Genomic DNA, 16802 nt, shown 5'->3' with positions numbered 1-16802 from the left:
GACTGATATCTCTGGGAAATGTGTTCTTTACTAATTACATTCATATGAATCTGATAGGCATATAAGTATTATGTCTGTTTGCATAATTAAGAAACTGAGGCAAAGAGAAATTGAGGGGCATTGTAATTCGAACCCAAGCACCTTGATTCCTCAGCTCAGTGTATAATAGAATGAGTCCATAGAGCCATTCCAGTACTCTTGTTAAGCAGTAGTTATCCAGCTTTTGAGTAAGGTTTTCTAGAAGGGCAATTAGTTATTTTGAGCTTGTCACTTCCACAGCCTTTGTGTGACTACCATTTTGCCAAGTGACAGAAAGGAAAAAGAGTGGCTTCTAGTGTACTGCTATAGCCTTCCAGGAAACAGGAATTGAGAAGATCTAATTTATACTATACAGTTTCATCAAAACCAAATTTGTTCAAGAGAAAAGTGTTCTGGTGCAAAGAAGTTACCTAGTGTGTGTGTGTGTGTGTGTGTGTGTGTGTAGCTAAACTGACTATAAGAAAAATTATTCTTTTTGTGAACCACTGCTCTCCTTTTCCCTGCCATTGGCTGAAACTACATTCATTTTCATGCATTAGCACCTGCTCAAGGGTCTGGTGAATCAAAAGAGCAATGAGCAAAGTGGTTTTAATTGCCCATGCTTTACTAGAGGCATTTTTTGCACTCAGAAACACAAAAGACTTTGAATGGTGTCAGAGGGCTATACTGAGAAGTGCTTTCCTTTAGAACTTTGAGATGATTCACTCCCTGTGTTGAGACATTGTCTTGTACAGATGAGTTCATGAGCTCGTCTTCCTTCCAACTGTGAGAGTATCACAAGCACTTGTCAGTTTCAGTTGCCTTTAACAATTGCCCGGGAAATCAGGCAAACATTAGTTTACTGACTTGTCGTTAGTGCATCTTTGTATATCACTGTGCTTGCTAATTACTTTTATAAAATTCCGTATGCATAATTTTAACTGCATAGTCGTATTCAGTATGACTGACTTATCGTAGTAGTTAAGAGTACAGGCTCTGGAACCAGACTGTCTGGTGCAAAGCCCACTTCAGCCTCTCACAGGCTGTGTGATGTTAGATAGTTTCCTTTACTGTCTGAGCCTCAGTTTCATCATCTGAGAAAGGGGACTAATACACAAACCTATCCTGTTGTGAGGATTTAGTTAGATAATACATGGAAAGTACTTAGAATACTCTCGTACATAGTGAGTATCCAATGATTGTTAGCTAGTGAAACTTCATATTTTATATTTTAGAAAATGGGTTGAAGATTGGCAGAAGCATAACAAGTGTCCATATGAGGCATAAATATGAATTATGGAAAATAATATCAATGTTTCACTATTGTTAGCTTGTATTCAAATTATTGTTATTTTGTTCACCATCCCAGTAAAACTGTTTACTTATTAGCTGATTTTATTTTATTATAAAATCAGGAATTTTATAAGCATGCTTAATTCTCTGTGAATCATGAATGTGGGTGTATAAATTAAAGATTCAGTTTAGTGTTCATTTATTCATTCATCCATAAACAACTGCTTATGAAACTCAAAATGTGCCTGAGATGAAAACATAGGATGAAAAAGACAATCCCTGTTTTCAAGGAGTTCACAATCTAAAGGGAAAAGGCAAACATAAAAACTATTAATTACACTGATATCAAGTGCTGTAAAAGAGATATGGATGATTAAAAAAAAAAAACAAACGAGAGCTCGGGAAGCATTTAGGACTTCCCTGGAGGTCCAGTGGTTAAGACTCCACACTCCCAATGCAGGGGCAGGGGTTCAATCCCTGACTGGGAAAGATCGCGCATGTTGCACCATCAAAAAAAAAGGAGGAGAAGCATTTAATTCTCTAAGGATGTCAGGGAAGATTCCCCAGAGTAGGTATCATTTGAGTTGAGAATTAAGATAAGGAGGTGAGAAACTCACACCTGGTATGGGGACATAGAGGCTAAGAAAACATTGCATAGTCAAGAATCTGCAAGTAGTTTAGTGCTGAAACTCCAGTACTTTGGCCACCTCATGCAAAGAGTTGACTCACTGGAATAGACCCTGATGCTGGGAGGGATTGGGGGCAGGAGGAGAAGGGGATGACAGAGGATGAGATGGCTGGATGGCCTCACCGACTCAATGGACATGAGTTTGAGTGAACTCTGGGAGTTGGTGATGGACAGGGAGGCCTGGCGTGCTGCAATTTATGAGGTCGCAAAGAGTCAGACACGACTGAGCGACTGAACTGAACTGAGTGCACTGATAAGTGGCAGGAAGCAAGTCTGAAGAGATTAAAAAAAGAGACTGCATCATAAATTTGAACTTTATCCTACTATCAGTTAGGAATCATTTAAAAGATTTTAAACAAACATTTTTATAATTTTTTTTTCTATGCCAGATTCTGTGTTAAATACCAAGACTATGAAATGAATAGGTCATAGTTTAGTAGGAATGCCATGATTTAGGAAGATCATTCTGTTTATGTTATGGAAGATGAGAGGGAAATAAGACTAGGAGGCAAGAAGATTAGTTAATCCAAGTAGGAGATTATGATGATCTTGGTCTGAGGCAGTCTTAGGGGAGTTAAAGGATGAGTGTCGTGGTCCAGGCAAGGATTGGAAAAGGATTTCCAGACATGAAACAGAATGAGATGGAAATAAAGTTTATTAAATGGGGACACTGTTAGAACAGTGGGCCAGCTCAACGGAGAACCAACGCTGAACAGGGATCCTTGCTGCTGCTGCTAAGTCGCTTCAGTCATGTCCGACTCTGTGCGACCCCATAGACGGCAGCCCACCAGGCTCCTCTGTCCCTGGGATTCTCCAAGCAAGAATACTCTAGTGGGTTGCCATTTCCTTCTCCAGTGCATGCATGCATGCTAAGTTACTTCAGTTGTGTCTGACTCTGTGTAACCCCATGGACAGCAGCGCACCAGGCTCCTCTGTCCACAGGATTCTCCAGGCAGGAATACCGGAGTGGGTTGCCATTTCCTTCTCCAGAACAGTGGTCTTTAGTCCACTTTCATACCCAGGGTACAAGGAGTGGGATAAGGGTCTTGTGGGTCATTTGCTGATTGGATGAGGCATGTATACTTGGTGGGGGAAGAGTAAGGCAAATACCTTCTCCCTGTGTGCGACAGGAGGAGAGACAGGTTATACTGCTCAGGAGGACCTGAAATCTGTTAATAGTTACAACATGGGGGAGGGAAGGATGATGAGGATCTGGTTTTTCCATTCCTGCATTCCAAGACCCTCCTTGGTTTTATCTGCTCTTTCTTCCTTGGGTCACCACAGAGAGCGGCTGGAATGGAGAGATACTTAGGAGGCAGAATCTGCAACATTTAGTGACCCTCTTGGGTATGGAGCATCGGGAGGAGCTGGGATGCATCCCAGAGCCCTGGCTCCTGCCTGCTTCTCCAGCCTCATTGTATTCCCCTTTCCACCCCCGTCCCCCGTCCCTATTGGCTTTCCAGTTGCTGGGCTTCTTTCCATTCTCTGCGCATTCTGTGTTCCTCTTGGCCTTTGCACCTCTGCATAGTCTTCCTTTGCCCTTTGCATATGCACTTTTTTTTTTTTTCTACCTGGAGTCATCTTTACCATTATTCTGCCATTCCCCATCCTTTTGGCTAATTAATTCTGATTTATTCTATAAAATTCTGCATGTTATTTCCTCTCAAAATGTTATTTCCTCAAGGAACCCATCCCTTACCACTCCTGTCCCTAAACCAGGTCATGTCTCCCGTATTATATACACAACTTAGCGACTGAACAACAACCATTCTGTACTTATTCACAATTAGAACTAAATAATTACCTGTGGATTTAGTTGTTAAATATGTCTCCCCAGCTAGACTATGTTATTGTTGTTCAGTTGCTAAGTCATGTCTGACTCTTTGCAACCCCATGGACAGCAGCATGCCATGCTTCCCTGTCCTTCACCATCTCCTGGAGTTAGCTCAAACTCATGTCCGTTGAGTTGGTGATGCCATCCAGCCATCTCATCCTCTGTCTCCCCCTTTTCCTCCTGCCCTCAATCTTTCCCAGCATCAGGGTCTCTTACAATGAGTTGGCTTTTGCAACAGGTCCCCAAAGTTATATAGATACTATAAACTCAGGGGTTGTTTGGTCTTTTTATAGATGTATCCTTGGGATCCAACATAGCAGATCTTAAATAGTTATTAGTTTAATGAATGAATTACTCAAGATATACCTTTAGAAAGAGAAAAAATTAACATATTTATATGTTTTGGCTCTTTGAATTTCTTGTAGTCACTTAGATAAGGTATGTGCTGTCTTACACGTGGATTACCAGATTGAATCTGATGGGAGACCACATTTCGCATATTCTCTGCCATTTGTCCCTATTCAGTTCAGTTCAGTCACTCAGTCGTGTCCGACTCTTTGCAACCCCATGAATCACAGCACTCCAGGCCTCCCTGTCCATCACCAACTCCCGGGGTTCACTTAAAGTCATGTCCATCGAGTCGGTGATGCCATCCAGCCATCTCATCCTCAGTCGTCCTCTTTTTCTCCTGCCCCCAATCCCTCCCAGTATCAGGGTCTTTTCCAATGAGTCACCTCTTCGCGTGAGGTGGCCAAAGTATTGGAGTTTCAGCTTCAGCATGAGTCCTTCCAATGAACACCCAGGACTGATCTCCTTTAGGATGGATTTGTTGGATCTCATTGCAGTCCAAGGGACTCACAAGAGTCTTCTCCAACACCACAGTTCAAAAGCATCAATTCTTCGGCACTCAGCTTTCTTCACAGTCCAACTCTCACAGCCATACATGACCACTGGAAAAACCATAGCCTTGACTAGACGGACCTTTGTTGGCAAAGTAATATCTCTGCTTTTGAATAAGCTATCTAGGTTGGTCATAACTTTCCTTCCAAGGAGTAAGCGTCTTTTAATTTCATGGCTGCAATCACCATCTGCAGTGACTTTGTAGCCCTAAAAAATAAAGTCTGACACTGTTTCCCCATCTATTTCCCATGAAGTGATGGGACCAGATGCCATGATCTTAGTTTTCTGAATGTTGAGCTTTAAGCCAACTTTTTCACTCTCCTCTTTCACTTTCATCAAGAGGCTTTTGAATTCCTCTTCACTTTCTGCCATAAGGGTGGTGTCATCTGCATATCTGAGGTTATTGATATTTCTCCTGGCAATCTTGATTCCATCTTGTGCTTCTTCCAGCCCAGTGTTTCTCATGATGTACCCTGCATAGAAATTAAATAAGCAGAGTAACAATATACAGCCTTGACGTACTCCTTTTCCTATTTGGAACCAGTCTGTTGTTCCATGTCCAGTTCTTTTTTTTTTTTAATTTAAATATATTTATTTTAATTGGAGGCTAATTAAAAATATGGAACGCTTCACGAATTTGTGTGTCACCCTTGCGCAGGGGCCATGCTAATCTCTGTATCATTCCAATTTTAGTATATGTGCTGCCGAAGCGAGCACCCATGTCCAGTTCTAACTATTGCTTCCTAACCTGCATATAGGTTTCTCAAGAGGCAGGTCAGGTGGTCTGGTATTCCCATCTTTTTCAGAATTTTCCACTGTTTATTGTGATCCACACAGTCAAAGGCTTTGGCATAGTCAATAGAGCAGAAATAGATGTTTTTCTGGAACTCTCTTGCTTTTTCGATGATCCAGCAGATGTTGGCAATTTGATCTCTGGTTCCTCTGCCTTTTCTAAAACCAGCTTGAACATCTGGAAGTTCACAGTTTACATACTGCTGAAACCTGGCTTGGAGAATTTTGTCAGGGGACCTTTTTTTTTAACCAGTTTGCAAATTTAGTATCATATTAGCTGACTGTATACAAACAAAGAATGAAAATTGAGTTAGTAAAAAAAATTAAGGAACAGTACCCAGCATCACTCTGATTCTCCTAAGCTAGGAAAATGAAATTAGTGTTTGGGGAACGCTATAATAGAAATAAAATGTGGTTGTTAGGAGCATAGACTCTGAAGCCAGACTGCCTGGGTTCAAATCCTAGCTCTGCCACTTATAGGCTGTATAAAGTTAGGTAACTTAAACAATTTCTGTAAGCCTGTTTCTTTACCTACAGAAAATGAGGATAATAGTACTAAACATATAACATTGTGGTGAGGATTAAATGATATAATGCTTATGAAAGAACACATGGTAAGTGCTCAAAAACTGTTAGTGATGAAGAATTATTTTCTTTTTAAAGCAAAAGAAGCAATTTGGATATATTCAAGAAGTACATTAATTGAGGGAAACTCTTTACAAATTTGTTTTTCATTGGTTTTAAAGCCTAAAATATTTCAGAATGTGAATTTGCAGTCATTTTAATTTCTGTTATCATGACTGTAATCATACAGTAAAATTGGGGCAAATTGCATAACTTCTGTGAGCCTATTCCTCATCTGTGAAATTATCATCTGATGAAATTATTAGTCAATTCTGGGTAAATTGCCCTCTTGTAAACTAAACTGTAAGCTCTACAGGCACAAATGTTAAAGTTTCTTCATTTAATAAGATTCAGTTTTGCAACTGCGACACCAGATAGAGTTTCGTATGGAAGTGATATTTGAGCTAAGCCATGAAGAACATAGGATTTCCTTATTTGGGAAAGAAACTTTATTTATATTTTCCATAGCTATAAAACTGATTGATCCTTAGCACTTTCTGTTTAGTCCAAGGTCGGGTCTAGCCCATGCCCTGGATTCCCCAGCTGTGATACTGGTAAAGAAATGTTAAGTGTTACAAATGTAACATTTACATTGTAACACAATGTTAAGTTACATTTCCATTTCCACTTAGGCCTCTATTTAGTTTAGAAGGCAGGGGTATAAGAACTCTTCTAATGAGCCATTCCTGAATTTTTAACAATTTCTTGCTAATATTGATGTTTTCAGAGCTCTTGTTGCACTTTTAATCATGAATGTAAGCAAGACTGCTTACAAAGAACTCAGTTGTTAGGGGCCTATGAGGCCATTTCAGCACACTTTTGAATCTTGTCTTATTCCTAAATGGCACTTGGAGCATGCTGAAGGTAAGGAAAACATGGTACACTTATAGGATAACATGCTTGTAGGGGCTAACCTCATAGCAGGTGTTTATAGTTCAGCTTTTTTCCTGGACGCTGAGATGTCAGAGCCATTGTGATATGTAATGAAGAAAGTGCTGCAGTACAACTTTATTCTAAAATTTCTAAACAGTGTAGAGGCCAGCTAGGAAAGGTGCCTCAGCCATAGAACAGTAAGCCGAAATTTGTTCACATCTTTTTGTCAAGGCAGAGCTAGCTTTATGACTTGGGGATGGGTTGGAGGGATGCAATGCTTGTAAAACTAAACAAGAAGTCCTAGAAAGTGTGTAGTGCATTCAGGCTCACTCATTGTTAGAGCACTTGAGTCCCCAACCACCACAATGGACTTCTCGATGAGGTGGTTTCTCTTCTTGCAGAGCATGGGCTTTAGGGCGTGCGAGCTCAGTAGTTGGGACACACAAGCTTAGATGCCCACACATGTGAAATTTTAGTTCCTGATCAGGGATCAAACCTGTGTTCCCTGCATTGGCAGGCAGATTCCTAACCACTGGACCACCAGGGAAGTCTCTTATTCAAGCTTCTTGATTAACCTTTTTGAGATTATGAAAAAAGGTATGAAATGTTCCCCCAGAAGAATGTACACACATACAAACAAAAGTTTTCTTATAATTAGTTCTGGAGGTCCATAGACTTCAGGGTAAGGACTCTTTCTAGATTGTATGTTCCTTAAGAACTATACCTAGATTTCATTGACCTTTGACAGAGCCTGCTGTGTATGTGGGAGATACTCAGCAAATAGTTTCTGAATTGATGAACTGGAATGCAAAATGAAAATCTTCAAGTTTCTTACTAGACAATCTCTAAACCTGTCTTCTTTGTTTCCTTAGGCTTCCATCTCAGTGGCACAGTAACTGAACCAGCCACTACTTCTGAACCAGCAGTGACTTATAAAGTTGCCATCAGTTTTGATCGGTGCAAAATCACCTCAGTGACCTGTGGCTGTGGGAATAAAGACATATTCTACTGTGCTCATGTGGTAGCACTCTCACTCTACAGGATCCGTAGACCAGATCAAGTCAAATTGCGTCTTCCTATCTCAGAAACCCTTTTCCAGATGAATAGGGACCAGCTACAAAAGTTTATTCAATATTTAATCACGGCACACCACACTGAAGTTCTTCCTACTGCACAGAAATTGGCAGATGAGATTCTGTCCTCCAACTCCGAAATCAACCAAGTAAATGGTAATTGTACAATATTTTTGTTGCTAAAAAATCTATTTTGTTGCTTTATTGCATGTTTAGAGGTTGGGATACTTTTGCCATTGTAATCGCTTAACTTTAATCAGTTTATTCTATCCAAACTATTTATTAACTCTGTTTCTTAAAGCCATCCAGTTGTCCACCTCATAAAGTTTGGATGAAAATGACAGAGGATGTTAGAGTTATAAATTAAACCAGTTTGTGGACTTCATGTGTCCATATAATCCTTGCCTCTAGGAGCCTGGAATATTCAGGAGTGAAAGAAAACATAAAATAATTAATGTCATTCAGTGAAATGAAATGGGTATCAGAATTCCTTACAATTTCGGGATCCTGCATAGCACCATGGTTATTCTAAAGCATGTCTGTTTGCCTTGTGTTTATGAGCTATATAATGGATGGAGAGAGATACGATGTTCACGTATTCATTCAAGAAATGTATGTTGAGTACCTGCTCTGTGCATGTGATAGTGCTGATTGTTGAGGGCATAAAACAGACATGGTTCCTGTCTTCAAATATCTTACAATCTAGTAGAAAAGACAGCTAAGCCTGAAGTGAATGCTTGCTTTTGTTATGAAGCCAGGTTGTAGATACTTAATCATAGGAAACTGTTGAAGAATTTTGAGAAGAGGAGCTATTTGAGCCAATTTTTCATTTTGTTAGTTAGGTTCTACTATGTTCCAGGCATCATACATGAGAACTTTATGTATGTTTATATATGTTAATTCATTTAGCTTTCAAAACTACCCTGTGAGGTAGATATTATAACCATTTTATAAATAAGGAAATTATTATAACCTAGGCTCACCTGACCTCCGAACTCGAGTTTTTTATACCTCTCTATACTTCCTTCCTATTTTTAGAATATAACTTTGGTATTAGTGTGAATAAGGCAGTGAGACTAGGTTAATGGCCTGTATAATACTATGGTCTGTGTGCTAAAGGCCTGCCTCTCCCAGTTGCCCAAGAGAACTAATCAAGTCCTACATACAACCTCACCACTTCTCAGAAATAAAGATAGTCAGACAAGCTTCCAGGAACTCTTGCTGACTAGCAGAAATAATCTTCTGTTGCTTTATCCTCAGAGTTGCGTTTACATGATGCATGCATGCATGCTAAGTCACTAACTATAGTCTGCCAGGCTCCTCTGTGGGATTCTCCAGGCAAGAATACTGGAGTGGATTGTCATGCCCTCCTCCAGGGATCTCCCAACCCAGGGATCAAACCTGTATCTCTTATGTTTCATGCAGGAGAGTTCTTTACCACTAGTGCCACCTGGGAAGCCCATTACGTGGTAACTGAGCTCTATTTGAGAGATGCTATTAAAGAGTAGCTTTCTAAAGGGGCTTCCCTGGTGGTTCAGTGGTAAAGAATCAGTGGTAAATGAGGCACTGCCAATGCCTCAGTGGTAAAGATTCTGCCTGCCAATGCCAGAGACACGGGTTCCATCCCTGATCCAGGAAGATCCCATGTGCCTGAAGCAACTAAGCCCATGTGCCACAACTGTTGAGCCTGTGCTCTAGAGGGAGCCGCCAACTACTGAAGCCCATGTGCCCTAAAGCCCCTGCTCCACAAGTCCACACACCTAAACTATAGAGTAGTTCCCACTTGCCGCACCCAGAGAAAAGCCCATACAGCAATGAAGACCCAGCACAGCCAGAAATAAATTAAATAAATAAGTAAAAATAAAATTATAAAACTCTAGTTCCTCTTCACTTTCTGCCATAAGGGTGGTGTCATCTGCATATCTGAGGTTATTGATATTTCTCCCGGCAGTTTTGATTCTGGCTTGTGCTTCATCCAGCCCAGCATTTCACATGAGGTACTCTGTATATGAGTTAAATTAGCAGAGTGACAATGTACAGCCTTGATATACTCCTTTCCCAATTTTGAACCAGTCCATTGTTCCATGTCCAGTTCTAACTGTTGCTTCTTGACCTGTTGCTACAGGTTTCTCAGGAGACACATAAGGTGGTCTGATATTCCCATCTTTTAAAGAATTTCCCACAGTTTATTGTGATCCCCACAGTCAAAGGCTTTTGCATAATCAGTGAAGCAGAAGTAGATGTTTTTGTGGAATTCCCTTGCTTTTTCTATGATCCAGTATACTATGCTAAGTCTCTTCAGTCGTGTCTGACTTTTTGCGACTCCATGGACTGTAACCTGCCAGGTTCCTCTGTCCATAGCATTCTCCAGGCATGAATACTGGAGTGGGTTGCCATTTCCTTCTCCAGGGGATCTTCCCGACCTAGGGCTCAAACCAGTATCTCTTACATCTCCTGCATTAGCAGGCGGTTTCTTTACCACTAGCACCACCTGGGAAGCCCTTCTATGATCAGAAGGATGTTAGCAATTTGATCTCTGCTTCCTCTACCTTTCCTAAATCCAGCTTGTACATCTGAAAGTTCTTAGTTCACGTGCTGTTGGAACCTAGCTTGAAGGATTTTGAGCATTACCTTGTTAGCATGTGAAATGAATGCAAGTGAAATGAGTGCAGTGTAGTTTGAACATTCTTTGGCATTGCCCTTCTTTGGAATTGGAATGAAAACTGACCTTTTCCAGTCCTGTCCTATAGCCACTGCAGGGATATGTATAAAAAGTACATAGACACTGTCCTATAGGAAGCACTCAATAAATGGCTGTTTTTAACAAATATTGAAGGATGGAAGGAGTATATTTGTTTTTCTTTGCCACTTTCAGTTTACAGAGGTAGTATAGGATATATTATTTGCCCACCTGGGTTTTAAATCTAGATGGTCAATAGGACATGCATTTGTTCATTCTATAAATATTAACTCAATGCTGTAATGATCCAGGCACTGTGAGGTACAAAAATGAATCTCTGCTCTGCCTCTTGAGAAATCTGTATGCAGGTCAGGAAGCAACAGTTAGAACTGGACATGGAACAACAGACTGGTTCCAAATAGGAAAAGGAGTACATCAAGGCTGTATATTGTCACCCTGCTTATTTAACTTATATGCAGAGTACATCATGAGAAACGCTGGACTGGAAGAAACACAAGCTGGAATCAAGATTGCCGGGAGAAATATCAATAAGCTCAGATATGCAGATGACACCACCCTTATGGCAGAAAGTGAAGAGGAGCTAAAAAGCCTCTTGAAGAAAGTAAAAGAGGAGAGCAAAAAAGCTGGCTTAAAGCTCAACATTCAGAAAACAAAGATCATGGCATCTGGTCCCATCACTTCATGGAAAATAGATGGAGAAACAGTAGAAACAGTGTCAGACTTTATTTTTTTGGGCTCCAAAATCACTGCAGATGGTGAGTGCAGCCATGAAATTAAAAGACGCTTACTCTTTGAAAGAAAAGTGATGACCAACCTAGATAGTATATTCAAAAGCAGAGACATTACTTTGACAACTAAGGTCTGTCTAGTCAAGGCTATGGTTTTCCCTGTGGTCATGTATGGATGTGAGAGTTGGACTGTGAAGAAGGCTGAGTGCCAAGGAATTTATGCTTTTGAACTGTGGTGTTGGAGAAGACTCTTGAGAGTCCCTTCGACTGCAGGGAGATCCAACCAGTCCATCCTAAAGGAGATCAACCCTGGGATTTCTTTGGAAGGAATGATGCTAAAGCTGAAGCTCCAGTACTTTGGCCACCTCATGCGAAGAATTGACTCATTGGAAAAGACTCTGATGCTGGGAGGGATTGGGGGCAGGAGGAGAAGGGGACGACTGAGGATGAGATGGCTGGATGGCATCATGGACGCGATGGACGTGAGTCTAAGTGAACTCCGGGAGATGGTGAGGACAGGGAGGCCCGGCGTGCTGCAGTTAATGGGGTGGCAAAGAGTCAGACATGACTGAGCGACTGAACTGAACTGAACTCTACTCTTTGAAAGCTTCAGTGTAGTTGGGAGTATATGAGACAAGCTCAATTCTAATGTAAAACAAAATGCAACAGGTCTTTAAGAGAAGTAATAATAAAGTACGAAGAAGAGAGTTACTACATTACTTTCATGCATATGAGCATGAAGGGCATACTTTTGACAGGTTAGGTGTATGGGGTATATGGTGAATTCAGTGAGAGCCCCTCCTGCCCAGTAAATTTCAGCAGTGTTAGCCTATCTGTATACTGATTTTATGGTTTTTCTTTCTCATTGCAGCCCTGACTATAGAGCTGAGGCAATACTGACAATGAGAAGTAATGCTTTTTGGCCAAAGAACAGGTTGTGGGGAAAGGAAGGGAAGTAAAGGGAAAAGCATAAGTAAAGTCATCAAGAAATGTCATTGACTTCTGGGTACACTAAGTTTCTAGTTGAAATATAGCATAAGTATAGGAAAGACAAGACTAGAAGTGAAGGGGCCTGAACAGGGAGGGCCCTAAATGCTAAGCTAAGTTTAGACTTCATTTATAAAGAATAGTTTATCACTGAAGACTTCTGAGCAGGGAAGGGATATGATCAAAACTGTGTTGAGAATAACACATTTGAAGAAAAGTAGCATATAGCAGATTCCATAAACTGGTTGCTCCTAATGTTAATTAGTATTTGTAGACTAAATATGAGTCCTCCTGATTTCCTGGACAATAAGATGCACTGAAAAAGCATGGCAGAAGAGCACTATTCTCTGCAGACCTGGAATTAATTTAATGAGGCTTTCATATAGGAGGACAAGAAGAAAGGTAGATTGACTGATGAAACATGACATGAATTTGTAACCAATTGCACAACCACACATATGGAGTATTGACTTATACTATAAGACTATATTGACTTGTAGTCTTTTGTCACTTGGAGACAGGGTTCTAAAAACCTATCACAGGACTCAGTCTTTGAGAAAGTGAAAGAAGATTCAGTTTTCATTCCACAGATATTTTTTAGGTGCCTGTCACATTACCAGAACTGTGTCATAGATGATTCAACTGTGAGCAAGGAGCTAACAGGCTACTAGGGGAGAGGGATGTATAAATAACTAACACTGTGTTTTAAGTGATGTCATTGAGGTGAGCCCAGGAAGGAAAGATATTCTGAGTATAAATTTATAAAATATCACCCTGTATATAACCCTGCCTGTAACTTTAGGTAGCAAGTTTCCAGAAATTTAGAATTGTTGACTCCACTTGAGAAGCTACAATTTTATTGTGAATTTTAAAAAGAGAAATTTTTATTTTCTAAGAAAGTATTATTTTAATTTTAAAATAATACGTGTGCTTTAAGGCTTATTCTAAACTTCAAAGAAAAACAAAGTAGAAGAATTACATTCTCCTAGGGGAAAAAAATACATCACTACTTTCGTGTTTATGCATTTTTACCCCAGGATGATATTTGTAGACCTTGGGAGAGGATACAACCGAGACTTTCAGTGAACATGAGACTAGCTCTACTCTCTTACGTTTCTTGAGAACCACACAATTGACAAAGCCTGGATTAAGGCAGAATGCCCATCTGTTTCTGAATATACTCACATAGGGCTGCTCCTGCTGAGTGTGGAGTGTAGGAACTCAGGAGATTCATTTCACCATCCTATTCCTTGCAGGTGCTCCTGACCCCACGGCTGGGGCCAGCATTGATGATGAGAACTGTTGGCATTTGGATGAAGAACAGGTGAAAGAACAAGTGAAGCTCTTTCTCTCCCAGGGTGGTTACTATGGCTCTGGAAAGCAACTCAATTCAATGTTTGCCAAGGTAAGAGATGAAAAGATTTTTTTTTTTCCTTACGTAAACTGGGCTCACCACACTTCTGGCTTCATGCATTGTAGCTAGCTCACTTGACCTACCTGTACTGAATGCTTGAAAACTACTTGGGGGGAGGGGAGCTGAGCAGAGCAGAACAGAGCAGGTTGCATCCAGGGAGCCCTACTGCCTCACCCTGGTCGTCCTCTTCCTCTTGCTCCACACTCTCTAAATGAGTTTGCATTCCTGGGGGGATTAGTAATGAAGCTACCTCCCCCTGCCTTGAACCCAAGGCTGCCCAATGAGGCCTTAAGAGACAATATTTTGTTTTTAAAATATTAACTTATTTATTTGGCTGTGCCAGGTCTTAGTTGTGGCATGTGGGATCTAGTTCTCTGACCAAGAGTTGAACCCTGGCCCCTTGCATTGGGAGTGCAGAGTATTAGCCACTGAGAAGTCCCAGAAACTTAGTAATTTGGAACTGGGGACTCTCACAGCAGGCTTGCTTTCTTTTCTTTCTTAACACCTTTGGTGAAATATAATTCACATATCATAAAATTCACCCATTTAAAAAATTGTACAATTCAGTGGTTTTTAGTATATTGACAGATATGTACAGCTATCACTGCAATCAACTTTAGAACATTTTCATTATCTTAAAAATAAACCCTTTCCCTTTACCTATCATTCCCCTGTTCCCCATGCCCCTCTTCCCTGAGCCCTAAGCAACCACTAATGTGCTTTCTGTCTTTATAGATTTCCCTATTCTGGACTTTCCTAGGAATGGAATCCTATAGTATGTAGTCTTTTGTGACTGGCTTTTTTCTCCTGGCATAGTATTTCAAAATATTTTAAAACATACATCCATGTTGTAGCATGTGTCAGTACTTCATTTCTTTTTATGGCCAAATAATATTCCATTGTATGGATACCACACATTTCATTTGTCTGTTGATGGGCATTTGGATTATTTCCACCTCTAAGCTGTTATAAATAAGGCTCCTATAAACATTCTTGTACAGTGTTTCTGTGTTGACATATATATTTTCATTTCTCTCTAGGAATGGAATTAGTAGGCCATATGGTAGCTCTATGTTTGAGGAATTTCTAGAGTGATTTCCAAAGTGGCTGCATCATTCTACAATCTCACTAAACAGTGTATGAGGGTTCTGATTTCTCTATATCCTTGCCAATACTTATTATCTAGCTTTTTTATTCTAGCCATCCTTGTGAGTATGAAGTGGTATCTCATTGTGCACAGCAGGCTCTCTTAATACATGCAGAGAACTTGCTTACAGAAGAAGAGGCCTTCTTTTTGGCTCCTTGGATATGCTGTGCTTAGATACTTCATCTTCTCCTCCCTCTCTTCCCCTTCCTTCTCCTCCTACTTTGTTATGATGTACAGTCACCAACCACCTGCCCCTCCTTATGTGTCAGGTTCGAGAGATGCTGCGGATGAGAGATTCCAATGGAGCCAGGATGCTGACACTAATAACGGAACAGTTTATGGCCGACCCACGACTCACACTGTGGAGGCAACAAGGAACAAGCATGACAGATAAGTGCAGGCAGCTCTGGGATGAGCTAGGTAAGTCCCCATATCTCAGCGAGGTGCTATGTCTATCCTGTGAGCTTGTCCCCAGCAATAGTGTTAGTGAATACTTGTCATTAGTCATTACATAGATCTTGCTAAGTGAACGTTAGCCCAAATGGTGGAAGATTTAGGTTCTATAGAGGCCACCCGGAGTCATTTTGAACTCACTTGTGTTTCTTCCACAGCCTTATGTTTTGCTACTGACACCAGCGTTCTATTCCAGATATTGCCATACAGAAGCCTTTAGTGAGAGAAAACCTTTTGCCTTGGCTTCTGTCTCATGACATTAGCTTGGCTCTCCAAATACTTGTTATTCTCACTTTTCTCGCATTCCCTGGGTCTGCTTTTCTTTATCATTTCCAGCAAACCTCTTAGCCATAAGGCCATTTCTAAGCCTTGAGCCCTGGACTTCTGTTTTTCTTTCTCTATTCTCCTTTGTTCAGTTCAGGTCAGTCGCTCAGTCATGTCCGACTCTCTGCAACCCCATGGACTGCAGTACACCAGTCCTCCCTGTCCATCACCAACTCCCAGAGCTTGCTCAAACTCATGTCCATCGAGTCAGTGATGCCATCCAACCATCTCATCCTCTGTCGGCCCCTTCTCCTCCCTCCTTCAATCTTTCCCAGCATCTGGGTCTTTTCTAGTGAGTCAGTTCTTCACATCAAGTGGCCAAAGTATTGGAGTTTCAGCTGCAGTTTCAATTTCAGTCCTTCCAATGAATATTCAGGACTGATTTCCTTTAGGATAGACTGGTTGGATCTCCTTGCCATTCAAGGAACCCTTAAGAGTCTTCTCCAACACCACACTTCAGAAGCATCAATTCTTCAGCACTCAGCTTTCTTTATAGTCCAACTCTCACGTCCATACATGACTACTGGAAAAGCCATAGCTTTGACTAGACTAGATGGACCTTTGTTGGCAAAGTAATGTCTCTGCTTTTTAATATGTTGTCTAGGTTGATCATAGCCTTTCTTCCAAGGAGCAAGTGTCTTTTAATTTCATGGCTGCAGTCAACTATCTGCAGTGATTTTGGAGCCAAAAAAAATGAAGTCTCTCACTGTTTCCATTGTTTCCCCATCTATTTGCCATGAAGTGATGTGACCGGATGCCATGATCTTAGTTTTGTGAATGTTGAACTTTAAGCCAACTTTTTCACTCTCCTCTTGCACTTTCATCAAGAGGCTTCCTCTTCACTTTCTGCCATAAGGGTGGTGTCATCTGCATATCTGAGGTTATTGGTATTTCTTCTGGCAATCTTGATTCCAGCTTATGCTTCATCCAGCCCAGCATTTCTCATGATGTAC

At 40.8% G+C, this 16802-nt stretch overlaps 1 protein-coding gene and 1 non-coding gene across 2 annotated transcripts in view; one reads left to right on the top strand and one right to left on the bottom strand.

Annotated features, from left to right (window-relative positions):
* ZSWIM5 (zinc finger SWIM-type containing 5) overlaps positions 1-16802 on the top strand; it is a 168633-nt gene that overhangs the window by 105225 nt on the left and 46606 nt on the right. The window contains exons 2-4 of the mRNA XM_069589283.1: positions 7895-8251; positions 13768-13916; positions 15342-15492. Coding sequence (XP_069445384.1) covers positions 7895-8251; positions 13768-13916; positions 15342-15492 — 657 coding nt within the window. The remainder of the gene's footprint in view (positions 1-7894; positions 8252-13767; positions 13917-15341; positions 15493-16802) is intronic.
* LOC138431379 (U6 spliceosomal RNA) lies at positions 5347-5450 on the bottom strand. The gene has a single exon (XR_011253645.1). It is a non-coding gene; the product is annotated as a U6 spliceosomal RNA (small nuclear RNA).

The sequence above is a fragment of the Ovis canadensis genome, chromosome 1 (genome assembly GCF_042477335.2).
Source record: "Ovis canadensis isolate MfBH-ARS-UI-01 breed Bighorn chromosome 1, ARS-UI_OviCan_v2, whole genome shotgun sequence".
Classification (NCBI taxonomy): Eukaryota; Metazoa; Chordata; class Mammalia; order Artiodactyla; family Bovidae; genus Ovis; species Ovis canadensis.
The sequence above is the reverse complement of the archived record's forward strand: the minus strand, read 5'-3'. Positions and strand labels throughout refer to the sequence as shown.